Source organism: Ctenopharyngodon idella, chromosome 2 (genome assembly GCF_019924925.1).
Source record: "Ctenopharyngodon idella isolate HZGC_01 chromosome 2, HZGC01, whole genome shotgun sequence".
NCBI lineage: Eukaryota > Metazoa > Chordata > Actinopteri > Cypriniformes > Xenocyprididae > Ctenopharyngodon > Ctenopharyngodon idella.
The window spans coordinates 5,763,275-5,790,198 of NC_067221.1; the positions used below are offsets into that span (position 1 = coordinate 5,763,275).

The 26,924-nt window shown below is 37.3% G+C and overlaps 2 protein-coding genes across 5 annotated transcripts; both read left to right on the top strand.

Moving 5' to 3' along the window:
- Positions 1 to 110: 110 nt before the first annotated feature.
- On the top strand, positions 111 to 26,830 carry LOC127499680 (mannose-binding protein). 4 transcript variants are annotated; one of them, XM_051870161.1, is made up of 6 exons: positions 111 to 127; positions 19,224 to 19,422; positions 19,510 to 19,587; positions 25,989 to 26,078; positions 26,203 to 26,286; positions 26,381 to 26,830. In XM_051870161.1, the coding sequence occupies exons 2-6, from the start codon at positions 19,224 to 19,226 to the stop codon at positions 26,758 to 26,760; spliced, it is 831 nt and encodes a 276-aa protein (XP_051726121.1). In that variant the 5' UTR covers positions 111 to 127; the 3' UTR covers positions 26,761 to 26,830. The 4 variants fall into 4 exon arrangements, with proteins under 4 accessions (XP_051726121.1, XP_051726112.1, XP_051726128.1 ...); XM_051870152.1 differs by lacking the exon at positions 111 to 127 and adding an exon at positions 7,466 to 7,529; XM_051870176.1 differs by lacking the exons at positions 111 to 127; positions 19,224 to 19,422; positions 19,510 to 19,587 and adding exons at positions 25,152 to 25,349; positions 25,660 to 25,868.
- On the top strand, positions 317 to 4,568 carry LOC127499703 (mannose-binding protein C). Its single transcript, XM_051870205.1, has 4 exons — positions 317 to 1,314; positions 2,174 to 2,372; positions 2,460 to 2,537; positions 2,730 to 4,568. The coding sequence occupies exons 2-4, from the start codon at positions 2,174 to 2,176 to the stop codon at positions 3,206 to 3,208; spliced, it is 756 nt and encodes a 251-aa protein (XP_051726165.1). The 5' UTR covers positions 317 to 1,314; the 3' UTR covers positions 3,209 to 4,568.
- Positions 26,831 to 26,924: the final 94 nt, after the last annotated feature.

The window sequence follows — 26,924 nt, forward strand, 5'->3', positions numbered from 1 at the left end:
GATGCATTACAAAGGGTGGATGGAGGCGTCTCAGATTTAGAGCAAGAAAACCCTCCGGTTCTCCAGTCACGGGAGTGATTTTAGTTGACGACTATCGACTTTTTAACAGGACTGCCCCATTAAACTGGTATGTAATCAAATGTTGTTTAAAAATAACAGCTAATGCAATTTATTTTAAAAGGAAAACAGAAACTATTAGTGAATAAAGTGGCCTATTCAAATTTTTATTAGGCTATTCAAATCCAGTGACCCACTTGTGGATAGAGACGATATTTGCATGTATGTATTGCAATTTAGTTTTTTCATAACAATTCATTTTAGATCAAACTATTGGCAGACCCACTGCTGAACTTGCAGAGCCATGGTCTAGTCTAGTGAACAGATGTATGAAATAAATAAAGAAATATTAATAAATGACTTTATGCATTAGAACAATAATAACATCCTCTCTAACACTAAATAGTTTAAATGACCAAAATTACTAACATACAACCTTGTTCAATTTGTGCCATTGTGTTACATTTTTTAATGTGCTTTGAAAAGTAAATACAAGTGAATTTAGATTGTATCAGTCAAGACTGACTCATTAAGCTTTTATATTTTACATAAGCTCATTTTAAATGTCATTTGTGTTGTCCACTTTATCATGAGGCACATATTTCCTGTTTAAAATTCTAGTATTCTTGTTTTTTATTTTCATAAGACTGATGAAGTTGCCTTTTTATTTGTTTGTTTTGTGGGGCACTATATAATTTAATCTTTTTTGTATATGTAATCAAGTTTATTTTCAAATTTTCTTGTATTGAACCCCATGTGAAGGAAAGTTATTTTTCATTGATCAATTATATATTTGCAAATAATCTTTTATGTAAAATATCTTACTCAGGATAACATGCATTTTGTATTGTCTCCCTTATTTTGTTAAAATTATTAACATTTTCACAGATTCTGCAAGTGGTTCACATACTTTTTCTTGCAACTGTATATACCTAGGATGGTGTGGCTAGTATTGAGGATGAGTAAATCATGGGATAATTTTCATTTTTGGGTGAACTATCCCTTTAAATTCAGTCATTTAGCATATAGTTTTAAAGGAATAGTACCACACAACCAGTTAACCAGGGTGTCAATATATGAGAGGTTGGGAGGGCCTAAAAGCACATTGCACATGCGCAGCATATCAGTTTTTCATAATATGAGATTGACAACAACAAGCCCCTCAGATTTAATAAAGACCTTCCTCTCTTCAGTCAGTGTGATTTTAGTCTTGCGGACTTGTTTGGCAACAGACATCTGGACTCCTCCATTAAACTGGTAAGTACCTGAATGTTATTTTAGCTGAGAACCACTGCAGTAAATTAATAAATGAAATAAAAAAACAGGAACAGTGAACCACAAAAGTGGCTTTAACTTATCCAGTAAAGAGACATTTTGAATGGATGGCAATAATAATGCTATTTTATGTTTGTGCAATAATATCTTAACCCATGTAGAAACTTTTAGAAATTAGGTAATGACCATAAATAATTATTTAAAGTTACTGTGCATTGTATAATTATAACAGTGAATTAAATTAATTAAACCAAGAATTACAAACTGATCAGCACGGCAATTTTGTCTCAATATCTCAAAAATTTTGCTAACAAAAAGACTTTGTATGGGAACTGTCTGTCCGCCTAAGGGAAATATTTCCTGTTTACCCCATACAAATCCTTTCCTCTGTATTCTCATGAGACTAATGAACGTTTTTTCTTATGTTTTTCTTATATGAAGCTGTTCAGCATAACTGCATAGAGGCTGTTGTGGTTCATCGATGTTCATTAACAACATTTTGTAACTTTATCATGCCACACATTTAAATATAGATTAATTTTCCTCAGATCTCAGAAAAATGATTAAACAATAGATAGAAACCTGGAAAGCAATACCAAGACCCAAATACAATCCTAATACACATAACAGAATATATATAATAATATATGCCTGTATAAGTGACACATTGTCTAATGTATTTGATGAGTCATTACAAAGCAAATTGTAAAGAATATGTTATTAAAACTAGCTTTTGTTTTATTTCTGTAAGTTTAAGGCAAGACACTACAGGCAAAACTAAACAAATGTCATTTACAGTTGTGGAAAAGTTGTCTGAAGTTTTCCCATTGTGTACCACCAGATGGCGCTGTTAAAGCTGTTCCTCGGGGCTCTTCTGCTCCTTCAGTTTGTTCTGTTGGATGGAGCTGAACCTCAGAACCTGAACTGCCCTGCATATGGTGGCGTTCCAGGGACTCCTGGACACAACGGTCTGCCTGGTAGAGATGGGAGAGATGGTAAAGACGGAGCAATTGGACCCAAAGGAGAGAAGGGGGAGCCAGGTTTGTGTGTATGAGAGAGAAAATGAATGAGTGAGTCAGTGAAAGAGAGATGAGGTTATGTTTTTCACACCCACTTTACTGTCTCAGGAGTGAATGTGCAGGGAACGCCGGGTAAAGCAGGACCGTCTGGCCCAGCTGGAGCCAAGGGTGAAAGGGGACCACCAGGTATTAAACATTAGTAATTTAGATATTTCAAAACTCCTCATGTTAAAATTACTGTAGAGCTTCAGTGAGTGTGGAAATGTTGATTTTTATACCTCAGAAATGTCTTTTTAGTCCTGTAAATAATTTATATTTAACACCCAAGGAGATTTCAGCCCTGTGCCTAATTTCTAAGTGTAATTATTATGTTTTCAGGCTTGCCTGGACGTGACAGCACAGCTGACTCCCTGAAATCTGAGATCCAGCAGCTTAACGCCAAGATTGCTATGCTTGAGAAAGCTGCGAGTTTTAATACATTCAGAAAAGCTGGACAGAAATACTACGTCACTGATGGTATTGAGCTTACTTTTGATAAAGGGGTGCAGTACTGCAAGGACTTTGGAGGAGCAATGGTGTTGCCAACAACTGCTTTAGAAAACCAGGCGCTATTGAAAGTATTATTATCCAGTGGTTTAAGTGGTAAGAAGCCATTTATTAGAATCACAGATAGAGAAACCGAGGGACAGTTTGTGGACACTGAGGGGAAGCAATTGACTTTTACAAACTGGCATAATGGTCAGCCTGATGATTATAAGGGACTACAAGACTGTGGTATTATCACAGACTCTGGCCTTTGGGATGATGTCAGTTGTAATGGTCAACTTCCCATCATATGTGAAATAGAAATTAGATAGAATTTACACTGTAAAATCAAACAATCTACACAATAAAATTGAGGTAACAATTTGCACTGAATGTTTGGGTAGATTTCATCTCTTTCAAACTGCTGCTACATAGACAGGTTTCTTGTATACAAACAATACTGGATGCGCGCGCATGCAGAACACAAGATCCAGGGGGCTCCGCCCCCTGGATCTGGATCCAACTCCTCCCACTTTACATATCCTTTAACCTACCCATCTCCGCCCCCTGGATCTGGATCCAACTCCTCCCACTTTACATATGACTTAACCTACCCGTCTCCGCCCCCTGGATCTGGATCCAACTCCTCCCACTTTACATATCCCTTAACCTACCCGTCTCCACCCCCTGGATCTGGATCCAACTCCTCCCACTTTACATATGACTTAACCTACCCGTCTCCGCCCCCTGGATCTGGATCCAACTCCTCCCACTTTACATATGACTTAACCTACCCGTCTCCGCCCCCTGGATCTGGATCCAACTCCTCCCACTTTACATATCCCTTAACCTACCCGTCTCCACCCCCTGGATCTCGAGTGATCTGCAGTAAGGGGATACTGGGAGCATTCAGGGGGCAGACCGCTAACGAGTTATGCCGGAAAAAACGCTTAACGTGACTTAATGTACTAAGACAGTGATATTAACAGACCAAACTCAGTAGACATCATACTAATAAACCATACTATGTACAGAAAAGCAGTTGGGGCCTACTATGTGATATTAAAAGATCAAATTCTGCACAAACCAAATATTCTATAGGCTATAGTATGCTTTATTAGTATAGTGTTTACTAAGTTTGGTCTTTTAATGTCACTGTCTCAGTACATTAAGCCACGTTAAGCGTTTTCTTTATGGGAGCAAAATGCTTAATTAAACGTGTTGCGTTCATATTATGGGCTCATCTGCTTTTCTGTACGTAGTATGCTTTATTAGTATGGTGTTTACTAAGTTTGGCTTGTTAATAACACTGTCTTAGTAAATTAAGCCACGTTAGGCTTTTTCACGTTAAACGTTTTAGAACGTCCCGTTATGGCGAGTTCTGCATGCACCTCACGGGAGGTAACAGTCATTTATGCTGAGAAAAGAGGTGGATGCAAATCTCTGCAGGTAGCCTACAACATCTGTTCTGCTGAATTATTTATCACCATTAATAAACCCCACAAAGAATATTATATCGTTTTTAAACAGTACTTGGAGGTGCATGCAATTCTTGGCATATAACATTATGCAGAACTCGGCATAACACCTGTAGAAGATTGTAACGTTAATCAACCATTGTAATTAATGTAGATTTCGCATTGTTTGTAAATTCTTGTTGACTCAATAATAAACTGCCATTTCAGAGTTGGATCTCTTTGTTTGTGTTTCATTTGCATATTAGTATAACATTGTGTAAAACGTTAGCTAACAACAGTTGACTAGTAAGTTAAGATATATTAGTCAGGTCTCTGAATGAAATTGACCAACTAAGTTTGCTAATCATAAAAACCTGACATACCCTATGAATTTATGAACTTACCTGGTTTTGTTGGTTGTTGAGCCTTTCTATCCTAAATGTTTACGACAAGGCTACATTTGAAAGAAATTTGATAGCCTACAAGACGAGACCTGTGACTGTTAGTGAGGAAATGGCTAGCATCAATTACTTTGAAAGCCTAGGTAGCGCGGACTCTGCCGATTATATTAAAGGGGGGGTATCACACACAGTTTCTGCCAATCTCATGTTAATCTTGAGTACCTATAGAGTAGTAGTGCATCCTTCATATCTCCAAAAAGTCTTTAGTTTTATCATATTTATAAAAGATACATACGCTGTACCGAGTCTTTCCGAAAACAGCCGAGCGTCTGGAGGCGTGCCGCGTGAGCGGACCTAAAGAGTGACGAGCTGTCACGAGCACACGCAGCTTTTGCGTAGCAATCATCTGCAAGCTATCAATGGTCAGCTAAACAAATATATTTAAACACACACAATACACCATCGCATTATCCCTGGATAACTTTTGAATCACTATAATGAATATATCGTACAGTGAATGATGAATAATTCTCTACGTTCGTATTGTTTACATTATATGCACTTGCCTATTGCCAACAAAACCGATATTTGAAGCAGTTTCACTCACCACCTGCGGTTCCGACTCATGACTGGGATCATTCCCGCTGTGACCGCTCCATCTTTCAGTTTCAAACGATCTGTAAATCCAGCGTAGAACTGGGCCTTGTTTATGAAACCATAAGTGCCGATCCTGTGGGCTTGAGCAGCCACGGAAAAACACGAGATATTCTCCATTCATTTTAACCAATAAAAAAGTGATTGCAACTATCAGTTTTTATGGTTATTTTAATAACAAATATGGAGAGTGCATCAATGTAATGCTTGAGCACAAATCTCACAGCTCCACTTTACGCTGGGTTCTTTGGGAAGCAAGGTTATCTTTCCCTCACAACCAAAAACACACTTCTTTGGTGACATTGTTGATTTCCTGAAGTCCTGTGACCTGTGCAGCGCTGCCGACAACTTCCGTAAAGCCGAACACGCGTTGATGGGTGTGCTCTTGCGCTCTCGCTCTGGTCGATGTGTGCGTGCGCACTCTTTCCGGGGAAGTGCCCGTACAAGGAATCCCGACCTTTATGACGTCACACAGCCCAATACTCGAAAAAAAGTCCACAAAGTTTATCAGGATTTGGTGGAGTATTTTTGGCACAGAAATACTCCATCATACGTCCAACTCGTGTTTTGAAACTTTGGCCATGTTTAGCATGAGAATCCAACTCTTTAACAGTGTAAATAAGTCAGAATGCATTTGCTTTAAGAAATTAACTCTCAGTAATGATGAGACAATTGCTTTCTACCCCCGTTGCACGTGCATCTCTGTGATGACGTTGCACGGAAACCCGTCTATTCAATTGTTCAGTGTTTTCAAGCATATAATGTTTATTTTATGTTTCTGATGTTTATGGAAGAGGCAATAGCAACTATTTCAAAAGTAATTTGACGGCTGATAAGGTCTATATGTAACTATAAAGTTTACTCTAATCTTAGAATATTGTAGGAGCAAAATTAATAGTGCCCCAATATTGAAGCTCACAGCCTGGGCGATTTGTGAGGTCAGAAACCATCGAATTTTACATATTTAAGTAGATTGGGCACAATTAATTAGAAACAAATTGTATAACTTTTTAATTAAGTAAACTGAACAAGCAGCAAAAATCTTTTTTACAGTATTAAGAAATATACAAATCTGTGATAGTAATATGCTATTAACAACTTCCGCCGGATGTACGGTCGTTACCAGAAGCCAGTTATTATAGTTTATAAATTTGTAAATAAACCCATCGCTTTGCTTCAGAAGGCCTTTATTAACATTTATTAGTTGTGTGGATTACTTTTATGATGGATGGATGCACTTTTTTGGACTTCAAAATCAGGAGGAGTGCTATTCACTACCATTATAAAGCTTGGAAGAGCCAGAATATTTTTTGATTGTGTTTGATTGAAAGAAAGTCATATACACCTAGTGTAACGAAGCAGAGGACTCGGGGAGATCCATTTGCAGCTTTATTAAATACACGTTGTTGTACAGGCAGGGGTCAAATACCAGCAATATCAGTGTCGGAGGCAAGACATAGTCAGTGACAATACCAGGCAGAGGATCAGGACAGGCGGCAGACAAGACAGGGTTAACCGGTAAACAGGCAGAGATATCACAGGGCAGGCAGCAAACAGGAAAAAAGGTGATCAGGCAGTCCAAGGTCATACACGGGAAATAATACACAGTAATAAACACTCAGAAATGTTAGCCAGGGCAAAACAAGACTTCGCGAAGCATTGTGGGGCATGAAGGTCTTTTATAGTCCGGGGAATATGGATCAGGTGGGAGTGTGCAATCAGTCCAGGTACGGGGTGTGGGAAATGTAGTCCATGAACAGTTAATACTCTGGTGAGGGTGCCCTCAGGTGGCGATCGGAGGGAGCCACAGAGACAGAGTTCGTGACACCTAGGATGGCTTGAGGGTGAGTAAATCATGGGATAATTTTCATTTTTGGGTGAACTATCCCTTTAAATTCAGTCATTTAGCATATAGTTTTGAAGGAATAGTACAACACAACCAGTTAACCAGGGTGTCAATATATGAGAGGTTGGGAGGGCCTAAAAGCACATTGCACATGCGCAGCATATCAGTTTTTCATAATATGAGATTGACAAACAAGCCCCTCAGATTTAATAAAGACCTTCCTCTCTTCAGTCAGTGTGATTTTAGTCTTGCGGACTTGTTTGGCAACAGACATCCGGACTCCTCCATTAAACTGGTAAGTACCTGAATGTTATTTTAGCTGAGAACCACTGCAGTAAATTAATAAAAGAAATAAAAACCAGGAACAGTGAACCACAAAAGTGGCTTGAACTTATCCAGTAAAGAGACATTTTGAATGGATGGCAATAACACATAATGCTAAAATGGTAGGTGGATCCTGTTGTGAAGCAAGAAAATTCACGTCCAGGCACTCGCATAGTTCGAAGGGTAAAAAGCCTTTATTATAAGACAGGGCAACATCTTAAAAAACACCAACGCGTATTTTGTTTGTGAGTACCAGATGCGCCTCTGGATGATATATTTTCCTTGAACACATTATGCTATAATATCTTAACCCATGTGGAAACTTTTAGAAGTTAGGTAATGACCATAAATAATTATTTAAAGTTACTGTGCATTGTATAATTATAACAGTGAATTAAATTAATTCAAACCAAGAATTACAAACTGATCAGCACGGCAATTTTGTCTCAATATCTCAAAAATTTTGCTAATGAAAAGACTTTGTATGGAAAAGCAAATATTATCCCCCATACAAATCCTTTCCTCTATATTCTCACGAGACTAATGGTTTTAATAATAAATCTTTTTCTTATATGCAGCTGTTCAGCATAACTGCATAGAGGCTGTCGTGTGTTTTTCGGTGTGTATTTTGATCTTAACACCTTTAACCTTATTATTTATTATTCTCAGGTTAGGTAAAGTAAGCCGAGTCTGGCCTAAATTATAAGCATTTTAAATTACTTACAATTTGGTCAGAAGACTCCTCTGTGGTGTGTTCTTGTTCAAGCTCTTTATTCAAGCTCTATATATTAAGCTACAGCAGGCAGCAATTACATTTCTTTTAATTGGTTACTTTTCTTTTTATAATAAACAAAATGTAAAGGCAAATAAGACTTCGTCATTAAAGTATAAAATACGATAATCACTCTTTGAGTCAAAGGTGTAGTCAGCTCTGGGCTTCTAGGCGTCGGGGGTACTGACGTGTCAGTATCCGAAGAGGCAATCATCTCATCAGTCTTTTGTACTCCTGCTGTTTATTACAGACGTTAGGTTATCTTCTTGATTGACGTAAGTTGTAACTTTCCCAAAGTTTCCCAGATCCTTCTCAAGGCCTCACAGGTGCGAGCTGTCTGCCTTTTCATGTCCTTGATAACTGTACATCTCTGGCCATACAGTATAATACAATTCTTAGAAACAAAAATAAATAATAATATTGTAAGCAGTGCCTAATATTTAATACATTGGCCAAATGTGTAGCAACAGACATCCAAAATCTAAACAAGGAGGCAGGGTAATTGCATTTCCTTGATATAATACAGCACAACACCCCCTTCATGCAATAGAGTACCTCAGAATTGACATGTTTTTGTAGGCCAACCCAGAAGCGGTGCACGGGTTCCCTCAATCGAAAGCCTATGCATTTTTCCCATAGACTTTTGGAAAATCGCAAAAAATAAGCTCTGTGTTTAACAAAGGGTTATGACACTTACACGTTTTGTCTATCAAGATAATCTTTACAAGTTAACACAACATTTATACATTTTGAAGCCTAAATAAAGTCGTAAGATATAAAAAGCTAACACCATGGTCGCGGATCAACGTCAGCACCACCAAGCTTCCTCAAACTTTATTTAAAGAACAACTTTATTTAAAAACATGTTAGCTGATTATGATCTGCGCTGTGTATGAATACTTATCCACTTTTTCATGAGAAATGCTGTCCAAATGTTCTGTTTGTCATGATGACGTCTAAAGTCCCCGCCAAAGGAAGTAGTCCCTTTTAGCAACCAACGTTTTTAAGACACAATAAAGGTTTTAAAAAATCACAAGCGGGTTATAACTGGTGTGTTTTATGTCATAGATCAAAACGTGAAAATATTTAGAGGCTTTGTTAACCACAGACCTTATTTCAGGCGATTTAGCAAAAACCCATTCAAAAAACGTACGATAGAACCGGAAGTCCTAAAATGCTAACTCGCTTCCGGGTTTTGCCTAAAAAAACACGTCATCTCTGAGGTACTCTATTATCCTGACGCATTATTCAACATTCTCAAGCATAGTTGTGGCACACAAATGTTGTTCACTCCAAATTTTAACAGTAACACGTACATTTGTTCATAATTCCTAAATTCCTTGGATTGTAACACATTCATGTAACATTCCACCCAGTTTCCTGGTTCCCATAAATTTAACAGTCAATTTTATTTCTCTGTACGGTATCATTTAAGTGCAAAGTTTTGTGCTCTGCTTGATTTTCAAGTATAAGCCAAATTTGGATCTCAAAAAGAATCCATTAGTTACTTCAAGCACTCTTCAGGTCCTCCCAAAGGAACGTGCGGCTCCTCCCTTGGCTCAGACACAGTTTGCAGAAGCCAAACAAGGGGAGCTTCCAGGCCATGTACCATGGAAACTTGGGTCGTCTGCATTCCCTTTACGACAAAATTAGTATCCGGGGTGATGTTTCTTGCTACATCTACAAATTAAAATACCCCATCAATTTTAACGAATTCAAACAGTGCACAAGGTTCCTTATCCATCACACTTTGTATTGCCAACCTCTGGGTGAAATATTTTCAAGCAATTCATTTCATTCAAAATTGTTGCGCTTATTTCAGTAATCATTTCTTGAGCATTTACACATAATACATAGTAAATATTCACATTACAAATATTACATTACAAAAGGGTTTCTCGGGTTCATTCATTATTATATTCATTCAGTACATTTTCAAAACAATCCCGTAATTAAACCTTTGTATTCTGATATTTTTCTGAATTATATGTTCAAACATAAATTATACATTTTATATCAATAAATCAATTTGTTCCTATAAGGTTCCCATTGTCAATTTTGTAGTAATCTCCCAAGCTTGCCATAATTTAAGTCTTTCATACTTTAAATTCAAAAATGTACAAATGTATCTTATACCCTGTACTATGTTCATAGAGTTTCATCTTCAGTTACAATAACACATATTTTAACTTCCTTACTATACTTATACTATAGTGTCTTTACACTAAGAAAATATGCTACACTCATAAAAATTATTTTTTGATGCTGTTCAAATTATTTAAACAACTTATTTTGATTCAACACCATTGTATTAGGTTTCTGGTTCAGATTTAATTGCTTCATGTTAAATTGACTTGAAATGATTACTTTTGACTTAAAGGGTTAGTTCACCCAAAAATGAACATTCTGTAATTTATTACTCACCCTCATGCCGTTCCTTACCCGTAAGACCTTCATTAATCTTCGGAACGACACCAGTATTTAATGAGAGATTAAAAATGTAAGTTAAAGGGGATGTAATAATATGTGGTTCCACACAATCAGTTCCTGGTGATTTATTTGTGTCCAGCAATCTGAGTGCTTTATAAACATCCGCAGCGGCTATCTGCACTTGTTGTAAATAGCGATTAGATACTGTTTGTACTGTGTGAAAATACACTCAAAAAAACAATACTTTAAACTATCTCATGTCAATTATGGACAGTGGTTCCACACAACCAACTTAGTTTTTATCAACATTAAAGGTTTATTTTTAAATCTATGCAATATCCTTGTGATGTGACACACAACTGACTAAGGAAGAATCTACGTAAAATAGTTATGTCCAACCAACTCAATTCAATCATGGACAGTGGTTCCACATGATTGAAACAAGTAAAACCCAATAGAATCAACAAACTAGAATCAATTGTGTTCATTTAACTTGAATGAATGGTTTTAGTTTTCATATTAATTGAATTATACAAATAATCCTACAGTTAATGCTTCTTGTTTAGTCTTGTGATTTACATAACTTTAGTGATGTGATGTTCTGTGTTGGCAGTCTGGAAGTGATACTGGTTTCATCCAGGGCAGCATTTCCCAGAAGCATCATAAACCTAAGTTGATCGTAGCTCCATTGCCACCAATAGAGCAACGATCAACTTAGGCTTACGATGCTTTTGGGAAACGCAGCTCAGAGCACTACCATAGTGAATACTTTGTTATTAAAGTAATCTGAACTTTTGTTAGCAGGTCCTCAACCCAAGCACAAGCTCAACACTTCAACCCCAAAACTATTAACACAACAGGAACTTTTAAATACCAACACAATAGAAAGTAAACATTAAAAAGTCTCTCCATTTTCTCATCTTGCTAAAAACTGCTTAAAATAACACTTTATTTCAACATTTACTCTCCCAGATCAGCCCCTTTGCAAAGCATGATGGGAAGTGAAAGTCCTGTTTGATTGAGTCCTGGTTGAGTTAAAGGGTTAGTTTACCCAAAAATGAACATTCTGTCATTACTTACTCACCCTCATGTCGTTTTACACCCGTAAGACCTTCGTTGATCTTCGGAACGCAAATTGAGATATTTTTGTTGAAATCCGATGGCTCCGTGAGGCCTACGTAGGGAGCAATGACATTTCCTCTCTCAAGATCCATTAATGTACTAAAAACATATTTAAATCAGTTCATGTGAGTACAGTGGTTCAATATTAATATTATAATATTAATATTATTTTTGGGTATATTTATATAAACACTTCTAGACTGCCAACACAGAACATCACATTAACTGTAGGATTATTTGTATAATTCAATTAATATGAAAACTAAAACCATTCATTCAAGTTAAATGAACACAATTGATTCTAGTTTGTTGATTCTATTGGGTTTTACTTGCTTCAATCATGTGGAACCACTGTCCATGATTGAATTGAGTTGGTTGGACATAACTATTTTACGTAGATTCTTCCTTAGTCAGTTGTGTTGTCACATCACAAGGATATTGCATAGATTTAAAAATAAACCTTTAATGTTGATAAAAAAGTTGGTTGTGTGGAACCACTGTCCATAATTGACATGAGATAGTTTAAAGTATTGTTTTTTTGAGTGTATTTTCACACAGTACAAACAATATCTAATCGCTATTTACAACAAGTGCAGATAGCCGCTGCGGATGTTTATAAAGCACTCAGATTGCTGGACACAAATAAATCACCAGGAACTGATTGTGTGGAACCAGATATTATTACATCCCCTTTAACTTACAATTTTAATCTCTCATTAAATACTGGTGTCGTTTCGGAAATTGGGAAATCAGCTTTTGTTGTTCCTCTGTTAAAAGGGGGAGATCCTGTGGTGTTAGATAATTACAGAACAATTTCAAAGCTCTGTGTTTTAACATAGATTTTAGAAAGTTTTATTGGTGAACAGTTAACATGTTATTTGAATACAAACAAAGTGTTGTCTATTAATCAGTCTGGGTTCCGCAAAAAACACAGTACTACAACCGCTGTTTTGACATTTCTAAATGATATTGTGGGATCAATTGATAATGGTGATTTCTGTGCCTCTCTTTTTATTGATTTATCTAAAGCTTTTGACACGGTGGATCACAAAATATAGACTGAAAAGCGTTGGTTTATCAAGTTATGTTATTCTTTGGTTTAAAAATTATTTAAGTGTAAGAACTTAATGTGTACAAATTGATCTGATTCATTGGAGACTGCTAAAGGTGTTCCCCAAGGATCTGTGCTGGGGCCCCTCTTATTCACTATATTTATATAAACAGTCTCGATTATGACATTCAAGGTGCTAACCTTCATTTTTATGCAGATGATACTACTGTAGTGCTTCTTCTGGGCAGCAAGCCCTGTATAAGCTTCAGTCAGCTTTTGATGTCATCCAATCCCGACTTTCCAGTTTAAAACTTGCTCTGAATAGTGATAAAACCAAGTATATGTCATTTTTAGGTTCAAAAAAACTTGAAGGTAATTTAATCTCTCTTCAGACCCTACAAGGTACCGTGATTGAATTAGTAAAAGAGTACAAATATCTTGGCATCATTGTTGACGATGTTTTATCTTTTGGTTCTCATATTACTCAACTGAAAAAAAAAAATGAAAATTAAGCTTGGGTTCTATTTTAGGAACAAGTTTTGTTTTTGTTTTTGGTTTCTGCTACTTTTTATCTGTACTTGATTATGGCGACGAATCAGTTTGCACCATTATATCTTCTCTCTACTTTAGATGCTGTTTATCATGGTGCTCTAAGATTTATATTAAATTGTAAATCTTCAACTCATCATTGTGCATTGTATAAGAGAGTGGGTTGGCCCTCTTTGTCTATAGTAGGAGAAAAATGCATTGGTACTTATTTATAAAGCCATCTTGGGGATGTTGCCTTCATATATTTGCTGTCTTATTCAACAGAAAACTGTTGACTTTTGTGTATGCAGCCCCGTTTCACTGGAATCACCTTCAATCGAAATTGAAGTTACAAAATTTGCTGTCTTTGGATCAGTTTAAAGTAGTCATTTGGCAAATTGAAGATGATTCAGTGAAATGTAATTGTTTTTAATTTTGTTTGTACTGTGTAAGTCTGTGTTGAAACTCATTGTATTGCTGCTCATTTTGGCCAGTGAGTCTTTCCTGGTTAAATAAAGGTTGATATATTCAACTGAAGCCAATAATATCTCTAATTCATATTAAGACTTCCAAATATTTAAAGCATAAAACATACTTTTCAGTAATTTATTAGGATAAATAATCTTTACATAAATCCCCCATTATAAGGTTCACCCTTTGGTACATCAGTGTGGCATTTGTAATCCTCATAACACAACCCAGTAATTAAATCATCTTATCAAGAGTTCTCCCCCTAAAGCTCTCCTGAGTTCCAGGATTTCCCAAAGGGTTTCACTGACCCCAGCTAAGGTCTAAATGCTGCTGGAGGCAGTGCTGTTGTTGCTTGCCATTGTAGTCTATCTTATAACTCAATAAGAAGCATATACAAACTATATAGGACTTCTTCTGCCCCCTTCTTTCAAGGGGTTCCAGACTCAATCGGTGCTCTTGGTTTCTAATGAGAGCTTGTTTGTCTTCCTTATCTGCTCTCTTGCTGTGCTAAAACAGCGGTACGATAAGTTTACATCCATACCGCAAAATGAATTGTCATTTCAACTATTACAATATGCCTACTAACACATATTATTTATAATGAGTTAATTTTCAATTATTCATCTAATTATGATGTATGTTTCTAACTCTTACTACAAGCAAGAGGTAGTATCCTCCCATCCATGCATTATTTTGCTGTATCCTTCCTCTGTTTTATATCGCCACTATCTCTTGGTTAATTTTCCTTCTATGCTAGAATATTCTTTCAAAACTTAAGTTTCAGTATCACCAAATAAGTATTATTATGATTTTTAGGATTTGTCTCTGTTATATTTTCTAAAATTACATTCTTACACAATTCAGTATATTTATTTTGTTATAAATGTTCTTCTTAAACGTTGGCAAGTCTGACCAATATAGCTATAGTGTTTTCTCTCTCTTTCCCTTTTCCAAAATTATTCCACTTTCCCTCAAAATTTTTTATTTCCAGTAATTTTCCTTTAGGTTTCTAAAGTCCCTTTTTACCTCATAGAGTAATCACCTTATTCAAGTTTTCTATTATATAGAAAATCTTCTATAATTAGAGCCTTCCTCTACTTATATATTTGTATCTGAACATTCTCCTCAAAACATCTCATTTTAATACTAATATCATTGAGGTTATTTAGTGAATTAGTTTTACAGGTTTTATTAACCTACCTCTCTGTATCTACAATTTCTGTTCAATGTTTGTTGACAATCTGCTTTTCATTTTATCATTTAGTTAATCTCAGTCCTAATAATATCTCTCTGACTAGTTATCTCTACTTATTTTAGAAGCTTTTCTTTATCTTATTCATAATTGTAATGTTAAACATCTTCAGTCACCTTGTTTTTCTATAGCAAGGATCAAATTCCATTTATATCAGAGGAAATTTTCTAATAATTTTACAATTGCTTTGTCAGCTATCCTAACTTTTTATTATTCTTTTCAAATCTTTAAATGGTTCATCTCATGTAACCCTATTCAGATATTTCTTACCTAGTCACTTTGCATGCAGCACTTGTTAATTTTCAGTTTGCTGCAACATTTTTTTTTAAAAATCATTAATCGCATCTTACTTTATTTAAATTAATTTCAATTAATCAATATTCAAAATTTTTCTTTGTTTTCCTAAATATCCTACAACTACTTTGTGGTCAGCCTTAAGCAGTCTTTATCTCTTCCACTGAATTAATAATTACGTATGCTTTTATGTTTGTAAATTTTTCAAAATTCATTCTGACGATCCATTCTTTCTCTCTCTCTCTGTCTCTTCCGGCTGCTTCTGTTAGGGGTCACAACAGTGGATCATCCACATATCTATTTGGCACAGATTTTACAACGAATTCCCTTCCTGGTACGACCCAGCACTGAGAGTGCACTCATGTAACCCCAGTGGCTGACAATCTAAAAATCCATTAACTACTACTATGTAACCAACTTTATTAATGATTTAAATATCTTTTTCCTTGTTGTCTGTAAGCTCCAAATTTGACTTTTGATTAAAGGTGCAATATGTAAGATTTTTGCAGTAAAATATCCAAAAACCACTAGGCCAGTGTTATATATCTTGTTCACTTGAGTACTTACAATATCCCAAATGTTTCCAACTATTTGTAAATCGTGAGAAAATTGCAATTTTAACCAAGGCTCCGGGACGTGTGAGGAGTCGCCTGTCAGTTGCGTCATACCCGCGTTACCCTCCGTTTCCGGTTTTATTTTGTAAAAACCATGGAAACACCAAAGACGCTTTAATATTTACATGTTTTAATAGACAAGGAAACAACTGTTTTGATATATTTATAGACAGAAAACTAATTATTGTTATATAGCTCAACACGTTTAGTCTTATTGTTTAAATCTAATTTTTTGCGAGTACCATGCTTTACCATGCCTCAGAGAAAAACACTATTTTGTCAAGTAGCTAACATAGCATAATCAGATGCAGCTTTATTTTTAGTAACAGTAATACAGAATTTTCTCCATCATACAATACGTTTTAAAATTAATTTCATGCCATTTATCAACACAAGCCATCCAGCATTTAATATGATATTCTAAAATCGATCTATCTTACTGCAGTGTGCAACAGTGTCTCACAGCAGCCGCCGAGCGAACGCACAGAGTAACGTTATAACATCATTTTCAAAACTCTCAAATGTATCTCGTATGATAAACAAAGCTGCGTTACCTCATACTCATGACCGGAAAAGCGGAAGCGGCGCCGGCGACTGTGGCATAATAAAAGTTCCGCTGCTCGTGAGGCAATCGCTCCAGCGGCCTCGTTCAGCTCCCGCAACACTCGGTCCTGCTCTGCTTCATACTACAGTAACGTTAATAATCGCATCCATGAACATGATTTCTTCCCGAGTCCTATCCCGATTCTCCACCGGCTGTGATGTGAAGACCACATGTCCCAAGATTCCGCGCTCAAACTTGCCGTCATCAAGCTACGCCTTTGTTTTGAATATACATCTAGCGACCTCTAGCGGACAGAATTTTTACATATTGCACCTTTAACTCTGTCATATATTATTGTTGTATACTCACCTTTTATAGTTCAATTATATCTTTAACATATACACTTTTAATATTGTAATCCTATTCTTCGATATGTCTGTCCTCATTTAGGAATATGTATCTTGTTATCTGTCAAACTTCGAACATCAAATTCTCACTTAGGTGTCAAATTTGGTCATATATCTTTTGTATATTATTACGTTCTGTTTCTCTAAGTACTGCTCCTCTCTAATTCGAGCTAGCTTATGAGCTTTATTATTGCCACAGATATTACTGTATTTTCTTTAGAACTGTCTGGTTGGGTAAAGAGTTTTTTTCCTCCCATTTTTTTTCTTCTAAATTTCAGCTAAATCAGAAATCAGCAAGTCCAGTTTATTTATCTTTAAATTTGGCATAAAAATTTTTTCCATTAAAAATCTTTTTACACTTTTATTGTCTGTTGCTGGGATGTCTGGTAAAATTCTTATTCCTCCTTTTCTGAGTGCCCTTGACACTCCCGTTTGCTCTGCGTACTGGGCTGTGCCTGGAACTAACTCTCTTATCTTGGCTCGTTTCTCCTGCTTCAAAATTAATCCCAATCTTCAGTGCACATATTTTTACAAACAATTGTACTTTTTAAACAAACCTTTTTCCTTTTTCAGACTTTTTTTGTTTTTAATGACAATATTATTAGTTCTAAAACTTTAGTTACTTTTCCACTTAGTTCATAGTGCATTAAAATCAGTCTTTTACATTTTAGACCCTCAGTTTGAGCAATACGGTTAAGGGTGAACACCGGGGCTGACTCTATCTGTCCGTAAGTCAAATTTCTGTTGTGTAAGAATGTAATTTTAGAAAATCTAACAGAGACAAATCCTGAAAAATCATAATAAAGTTAAGATTATGATACTTATTTGGTGATACTCTAAAGGTGTAAAGACCCCTGAAGGTGTGCTGTGGTATCTGCACCAAGATGTTAGCAGCAGATCCTTTAAGTCCTGTAAGCTGCGAGGTGGAGCCTCCATGGATCGGACTTGTTTGTTCAGCACATCCCACAGATGCTCCATTGGATTGAGATCTGGGGAATTTGGAGGCCAAGTCAACACCTCAAACTCGTTGTTGTGCTCCTCAAACCATTCCTGAACCATTTTTGCTTTGTGGCAGGGCGCATTATCCTGCTGAAAGAGACCACAACCACCGTTTCAATTAAAAGGGTGTACATGGTCTGCAACAATGCTTAGGTAGGTGGTACGTGTCAAAGTAACATCCACATGGATGGCAGCACCCAAGGTTTCCCAGCAGAACATTGCCTAAAGCATCACACTGCCTCCGCCGGCTTGCCTTCTTCCCATAGTGCATCCTGGTGCCATGTGTTCTCCAGGTAAGCGACGCACATGCACCCGGACATCCACGTGACGTAAAAGAAAATGTGATTCATCAGACCAGGCCACCTTCTTCCATTGCTCCGAGGTCCAGTTCTGATGCTCACGTGCCCACTGTTGTCTCTTTCGGTAGTGGACAGGGGTCAGCATCGGCACCCTGACTGGTCTGCGGCTATGCAGCTCCATACGCAACAAACTGATGCACTGTGTATTCTGACACCTTTCTATCAGAACCAGCATTAACTTCTGGAGCAATCTGAGCTACAGTAGCTCGTCTGTTGGATCAAACCACACGGGCCAGCCTTCGCTCCCCACGTGCATCAATGAGTCTTGGCCGCCCATGACCCTGTCGCCGGTTCACCACTGTTCCTTCCTTGGAGCACTTTTGATAGATACTGACCACTGCAGACCGGGAACACCCCACAAGAGCTGCAGTTCTGGAGATGCTCTGACCCAGTCGTCTAGTCATCACAATTTGGCCCTTGTCAAACTCACTGAAATCTTTACGCTTGCCCATTTTTCCTGCTTCTAACACATCAACTTTGAGGATGAAATGTTCACTTGCTGCCTAATATATCGCACCCACTAACAGGTGCCGTGATGAAGAGATAATCAGTGTTATTCACTTCACCTGTCAGTGCTCACAATGTTATGCCTGATCGATATATAATAATATATGCCTGTATAAGTGACACATTGTCTAATATATTTGATGAGTCATTACAAAGCAAATTGTAAAGAATATGTTATTAAAACTACTTAGAGCTTTTGTTTTGTTTTTGTTTTATTTCTGTAAGTTTAAGGCAAGACACTACAGGCAAAACTAAACAAATGTCATTTACAGTTGTGGAAAAGTTGTCTGAAGTTTTCCCATTGTGTACCACCAGATGGCGCTGTTAAAGCTGTTCCTCGGGGCTCTTCTGCTCCTTCAGTTTGTTCTGTTGGATGGAGCTGAACCTCAGAACCTGAACTGCCCTGCATATGGTGGCGTTCCAGGGACTCCTGGACACAACGGTCTGCCTGGTAGAGATGGGAGAGATGGTAAAGACGGAGCAATTGGACCCAAAGGAGAGAAGGGAGAGCCAGGTTTGTGTGTATGAGAGAGAAAATGAATGAGTGAGTCAGTGAAAGAGAGATGAGGTTATGTTTTTCACACCCACTTTACTGTCTCAGGAGTGAATGTGCAGGGAACGCCGGGTAAAGCAGGACCGTCTGGCCCAGCTGGAGCCAAGGGTGAAAGGGGACCACCAGGTATTAAACATTAGTAATTTAGATATTTCAAAACTCCTCGTGTTAAAATTACTGTAGAGCTTCAGTGAGTGTGGAAATGTTGATTTTTCTACCTCAGAAAAGTCCTGTAAATAATTCATTTTTAACACCCCAGGAGATTTCACCCCTTTACCTAATTAGGGGTTCCCTATTGTAATTAAGATTTTTATTATTATTATTATTCTGCCTTAAAACTGATCATGCAGACCAAACCGTAAGGCCTAGAGACATGAAACTGGTAGATGGTAGTAGTCTTACCCGCTACTCAGATACCCGGACTCATCCAAATCGGTTAATAAGGGGCGACACAGCGATCAAAAACGCAAAACTGCTCATAACTCCCAAACCGTAGACTTGAGTGTCTTATACCATTGGAATCCTTGGCCCAAGACGAAACCTATATCTTATTTCCGCCATTAAAAATTTTCCGCCATTTTGAATTTTCCAAAAAATCTACCTTTTTGAACTCCTCATAGGCCGTTTGTCCTATTCACTTGAAACTTGACATGCATCATCTAGAGACCCTCATGGCAAAAAAGTTATCAAAAGAATTCCAATTGGTGATTCACACTCACTACGGGACGCCAAAATGTTCAAAGTCGGCAAGGCAACTTTCACTAAAATGGCTGTAACTCTTGAACAGAATGAGATATTTTCACCAAACTTGTAATATTTATTTACGAGCTTGTTTTGTGGTCACACAAAAAAAAAATCTGCAGCGATTCACCACTTGGTGGTGCTATAATATGAAAAAAAAAACCCATAAAAACAGCTATAACTACGCAACTTTTAGTCCGATTGACTTGAAAGTTGGCATGCACTGTCTTTGTCTGAGTTGCCTTGATGATTTATCACAACATTCATGTATCTCGAAAAACATGGCTGCCATCGGCCTATGAATTTTGAGCACCTCTTAGACCAGGTTAACGGAGGCAGATCGGTACGAAACTCATTGGGCCTGTCTGACTCATGGCACTAGAGGTCTGTGTGAAGTTTGAAAGAAAATGGCCACCGGGTGGCTCTATCATGTTTTAGACCCTATATATTCATGCAGTGTATCACACATACACACAATATTCATATCATGTTGAATCTCTTCATTCTGAACAACTTTGCCTCAAGAACCACAGCTGTCAATCAAATTATCTGTTAAACATTTGTGATTACTTGAAAAATCTACTTTTTTGAACTCCTCATAGGCCATTTGTGCAGTTTGTTCAAAACTTGACATGCATCATCTAAAAACACTCATGGCAAAAAGTTATCAAAAGAATTTCGATTGGTGATTCAGGTTCACAACAGAACGCCAAAACGTTTGAAGTAGCAGTTGTCTTTTACTAAAATGGTTGTATCTCTTGATCGCAATGAGATATTTTCACCAAACCTGGTACACGTGTACAAGCTCAGCCTGGGGTCACAATAAAAAAATGTAGCGCTTGGCCACTTGGTGGCTCTGTAATAGAAAAAAAAACATGAAAACCACTACATCTACACAACAGTTAGTCTGATTGACTTGAAAATTGGCATGCACTGTCCTTGTCCAAGTTGTCATGATGGTAAAGCGGTTGTCCACTAGCGCTATAACAGGAGAAATGGCTATATAACTATGCAATCATTAGTCCGATTGAGTTGAAAATTGGCATGCGGTGTCTTGGTCGAAGGTGCCATGAATGTCTATGAGGACCTTTGCGTCTCTCAAAAAACATGGCTGCCATTGGCCTATGAAATTTGAGAACCTGTTTGACCAGGTTAACGGAGGCCGATCAAAACGAAACTTGGTGGGCCTGTTTGACTCTTGACTCTAGCGGTCTGTGTGAAATATGAAAGAAATCAGCCACCGAGTGGTGCTATGTATCAGACATAAACTATATTCATATCATATGTTGAATCTCCTCATTCTCTATAACTTTGCCTTAAGGTCCTAGGTATTTCACTCAACCTCAAAACCACTGTAAACCACTACAATTCTCTAGATCTTTTAGGTCAATAAATATCAAAAACTGTTGAACTTTACCATTTGGATAGCCATAACAGGATAATTAAGAAAATGGCCATCTCCAAATATACCCAAAAGCCTATAAATCCTAAATGCTTTTATGTCGGCCTAGACCCTAACACTATAGATGGCATAAAGGTCTTAATACGCTTGAACCTCATTAATTGCTGCTTGCAGCTATATTTTCTAAGTGTAATTATTATGTTTTCAGGCTTGCCTGGACGTGACAGCACAGCTGACTCCCTGAAATCTGAGATCCAGCAGCTTAACGCCAAGATTGCTATGCTTGAGAAAGCTGCGAGTTTTAATACATTCAGAAAAGTTGGACAGAAATACTACGTCACTGATGGTATTGAGCTTACTTTTGATAAAGGGGTGCAGTACTGCAAGGACTTTGGAGGAGCAATGGTGTTGCCAACAACTGCTTTAGAAAACCAGGCGCTATTGAAATTATCAGTATTCAGTGGTTTAAGTAGTAGGAAGCCATTTATTAGAATCACAGATAGAGAAACCGAGGGAAAGTTTGTGGACACTGAGGGGAAGCAATTGACTTTTACCAACTGGATTAATGGTCAGCCTGATGATTTTAAGGGACTACAAGACTGTGGTATTATCCCACACTCTGGCCTTTGGGATGATGTCAATTGTGATAGTCCACATCCTATCATATGTGAAATAGAGATTTAAATAGAAAAAGAAATAGAATTTACACTGTAAAAACAAACCTATAGAACCTACTCAAAAAATTGAGGTAACAAGTAAAAAGTCTACCTGACATAATATATTACAACTTATAAAAAATGAGTAATATGAACTTGATTATAATAGCTTCTGTAGCTTGCATAGCAAACATTTGCAATGAATAAGTTGTCACCAGAGGCATCAGGCCCCCTCAGATTTCCATTACCATATATACATATATATATATATATATGTGTGTGTGTGTGTGTGTGTGTAACCCCTCTACCCAGGTCCTACTCGCCCCGCGATGCGCGGGCCTCGAACCTAGGTCTCTGGCGTGTGAGTCGGACACTCTAACAAGGAGGCTAAAGGCCAAAACTTGTAGTGTCAGTTTACTCACACAGCAACTACTAGCTGGCCTTCATTACACGCACATATAAATACAAATATATATATATATATATATAATTAACCCATTGAAGCGTATGATCACATCGGTGTGATTAGAAACGTTCAGTGCGTCACATGATCAACTGCTACATTCAACTGTTTAGTGTTTTCAACCTTATGTTTATTTTATGTTTCTGACATTTAAATACAGATAAGTACTAGCATTATAGTTTGTAAAATATACACTAATGTTTATGGAAGAGGCAATAACAACTATTTCAAAAATAATTTGACAGCCCCGCCCCTTTTCAGCACAGCGCTCATTGTCTTTTGTCTTCCGGTTTGTATTTCCACAGTGATCTTACGTATTTATAAATGAACTGGTCTACTGACATTTGTAAAGACATCTGCTTTAAACATTACAATGCTCATGATAACTTTCTTTAACTCTACAAGTAAATCCACTTCACCAGCTAATTATTCTTTGACAGCGATGCGATAGAAATGTACAGAGCTACCACAAAGACGGAAGATCAAAGACAATATTATAAAGATGGCGGCGCGCTTGTTTCTCTGTGTAACGAGGCGGGACTCAGGGTAAGATCCATTAGCAAGCTTTTATTAAACAGTTCTTAGTCAAACAGGCAATGGTGGAATAACAGCAAATTGGTATGGCAGAGAGCAGGCAGAATCGTAGTCGAGGAACAGGCAAAGGGTCAGGGCTGGCAGATAACAATCGTAAATCCAAAACAGAGCAAGTAGTCCAAAGGGCAGGCAGCAGAGAATCGTACACGGGGAACAGGAACAGGAACAGGAACAGGAACAGGAACAGGAACAGGAACAGGAACAGGAACGCGGGCGGGCAGACAGACAGACAAGATAACAAGTAAACAAGACCTCGCAAAGTGTGTGTGTGGATGTGAGTGGCTTAAATAGTCCGGGTAATGAGCTGCAGCTGGGTGTGGTGATTATTGATTGGTGGAGTGAGTGCAATGTGATAGGCAGGGAGGATTGTGGGAAATGAAGTCCGGGAATGACTGGAACTGTGACACTCTGGCTCATAAGAGTTGCGTCCCAAATGACGCACTATACACTATGCACTTATACACTATGTACTTATGCATGTAGTGTATGAATTTTATAAATTTATTTTGTCATTAAACATCGAAGTCTGATCCCCCCTCCACTTCCGCTACGTAATTAAAGCTGCGACAGCTGAGTGCATGAAGTGTCCAACATTCCACACTTCATTTTTTCCATTAATTAAGTGCATCATCCGTGCACTTTTTCTTTCTGGAATTTTCTGTGAACGCACTACTCACACTATTTGTACTTAAAAATGTCATAGAATAGTGCATAAGTATGCGAATTGGGACGCACCTAATGTCTATATGTAACTATAAAGTTTACTCTAATCTTAGAATATTGTTGGTGCAAAATTAATATTGCCCCAGTATTGTCGTCTTCTTGGTGAATTTCTTAGTTTTGAAGCTCACAGCCTGGGCGATTTGTGAGGTCAGAAACCATCGAATTTTACATATTTAAGTAGATTGAGCACAATTAATTTCGAAACAAAATTGTGTTACTTTGTGTAACATTTTTTAATTAAGTAAACTGAACAAGCAGCAAAAATCATTTTTACAATATTATGAAATATACAAATCTGTGATACTAATATGCTATTAACAATGCTCACAGTATGCACATTACATATGAAACAATTTTATTAAATGATGAACATAAATAATTTTGTTTCAGATTAATGAATAAAATATTTCTCATGATTATTTGTCATGTGTCTTTTTCTCTTATATTTCATTGCAAATCTGACATTGTGTGACTAACAGAACTTCAAATAAACTAATATGCCCTGCACAAATGTGTTGTGAACACCAGAGCTGATTTGTTGACAAGATTTGTATGTGCACGTAAAGCTGTTCATATCATTATAGACACTGTCTGTAAGTATGAAGGTTTTTGGGAAAAGGAACAAACCATAAAACCCTGTCTACAGGCATATAGCGCCGTCACTTTTGGCGCTCTAGCGGTTAATAAACGGAACTGCATGCGTCTTGTGGAAAAACATTGTAGCGGAGCTACTTTATGTCTGCGACAAGTCACGCAGATACTGTGCGACTCCACAGCGGTACGACCCGAACCAGTTGAAAATAGTCCGAATATAAACCCTTATTATAAGTGTACTGTAGTGATTCAGGATAAGAGAAAAAAACGGTTTAGAAAATGGATTCATGATGTACTCACTAATTATATAATTTTATGGACAGCAGCTTTAATTATAAGTAAAAATGCTCTAGTTCTGATGGCTCATAACAGTCATAACTTTATACTTTGTACTTTTGAATGGAATAGGCAAACCATGACTTCACTCCTGATTATCCTACGAAAATCAATCATTAACATTTACACAAATATTGGATCTTGTTGTTTTGAATAAAACTTAAAGCAATATCAAGTATTTCTGTGCTATTTGGATTCATCAACGTAATACCTCTACTTTACCTCTAAAACTGACACAGTAAAAAATAAATCTAAAGGTTTGTTGTGTTGTATGTTTCTTTTTTGTTTTGACATCTAACTCTGTTCTGGGTATTGCGTCACTGAAATTTGGTGAAGGGTCCACAGTTGTGTTCACATTTAGTGCTGATCGCCTGATCTGGTAAGATCGAAAATGAATTTTTGAGTGAATGAATTGAAAATGCGAGACAAAAAGTTACATATATTTCTCTTAATTTACATTCTTTTTACTTTAACCTAGTAAACTTGTTTGAAATCACTAAGTATAGCCTAACTAAATTATCATTCTAAACTTCACTGTTATTAAATATCATTATATTTAGAGAGGACTAACATTTTTATTAAACGAAAATTTGAAAGAGTGGGAATATTTGTATAAACAGTAAAAATAATTTTATTTGAACTCACGGATGCGTGTTCTCTGACGGCTGAACGCAACATTGCGGCAACAGAAATTTCCACAGTGAACAGCAGATGGCGCTGTTAAAGCATCAACTCTGTGCTGCTCTGCTGCTAATGGAGTCTGTGCTGCTGCTAGCTGCACCTGAAAGTAGTTGTCCAGCTTATGCTGGGGTGCCGGGCACACCTGGACACAACGGCAGCCCTGGCAGAGATGGAAGAGATGGGTTTCCTGGACCAAAAGGGGAAAAAGGAGATCCAGGTTCATGCCTTTTTTTCTGGTTGTTGGTTTTAATTGTGTTCAAGTAATGCTGAAAGGCAAGGTGAAGAAATGACCAGATCAGAGAAATTAGATTCATTCATCTCACTTTCTCTCTAAAAGGAGCTGGTGCACAGGGACCCCCAGGGAAAGTAGGACCCCCTGGTGCTGTTGGCCCTAAAGGAGACAAAGGAAATCCTGGTCTGCCAGCTGGTAAAATTATAATTAATGATGTTGAATTGAGTTAATTGAGTTTATAGTTACATAAAGTACAAGACAAAATCTGTGAAATATTCTTTTTAGTTTTTTTCCCACATATTCTGATTTTCTTTTACAGGGACTGCTGTTCAAAGTGCATTAGTAACACAACTTCAATCAGATGTCAAACACCTAAGAGACAGACTCACTGCAGTAGAGAAAGGTAGAATACTCCTACATAAACAATGTTTGCACCATTTTGTTTATTCGTGAAAAAAAATTATATTTCAGATAATGCTAGTAACATTCCTTTTTAGTCCTAGGATTTCGCATGTTCAGGAAAGTGGGACAGAAATATTACGTGACCAATGGGCTAAAGGGAAATTTTGAAAAGGCACTGAAGTTCTGCTCTGACGCTGGGGCTAAAATTGTCCTGCCAAGAAGTGAAGATGAGAATAAAGTTATAACATCACTGCAAGCTGCACTTGAGTCCACTTATGTATATGCTGGTGCAACAGACAGACAGAAAGAAGGGCATTTTGTAGATATGAGCGGCCAACCTTTAACTTTCACCAAGTGGAAGGAAAATGAGCCCAATGATCATAATGGGGGAGAGGACTGTACAGCAATTTACAAAAGTGGTGTGTGGAATGATATTAACTGTAATTCAGAGTGGCATGTGGTGTGTGAGCTGTGAAACAGATGTTTCATAATAACAATTCTGATGTTTGAATGATAAAGGAATAAAGAAAATCTTATAAACAGTGTGAGTTTTGTAGTCAAGACCACCTAAACCAAGATCAAGACCAGAGTGTGTTGAGACCGAGTCAAGACCAAGAACACCAAAACTCCTCAAATTCA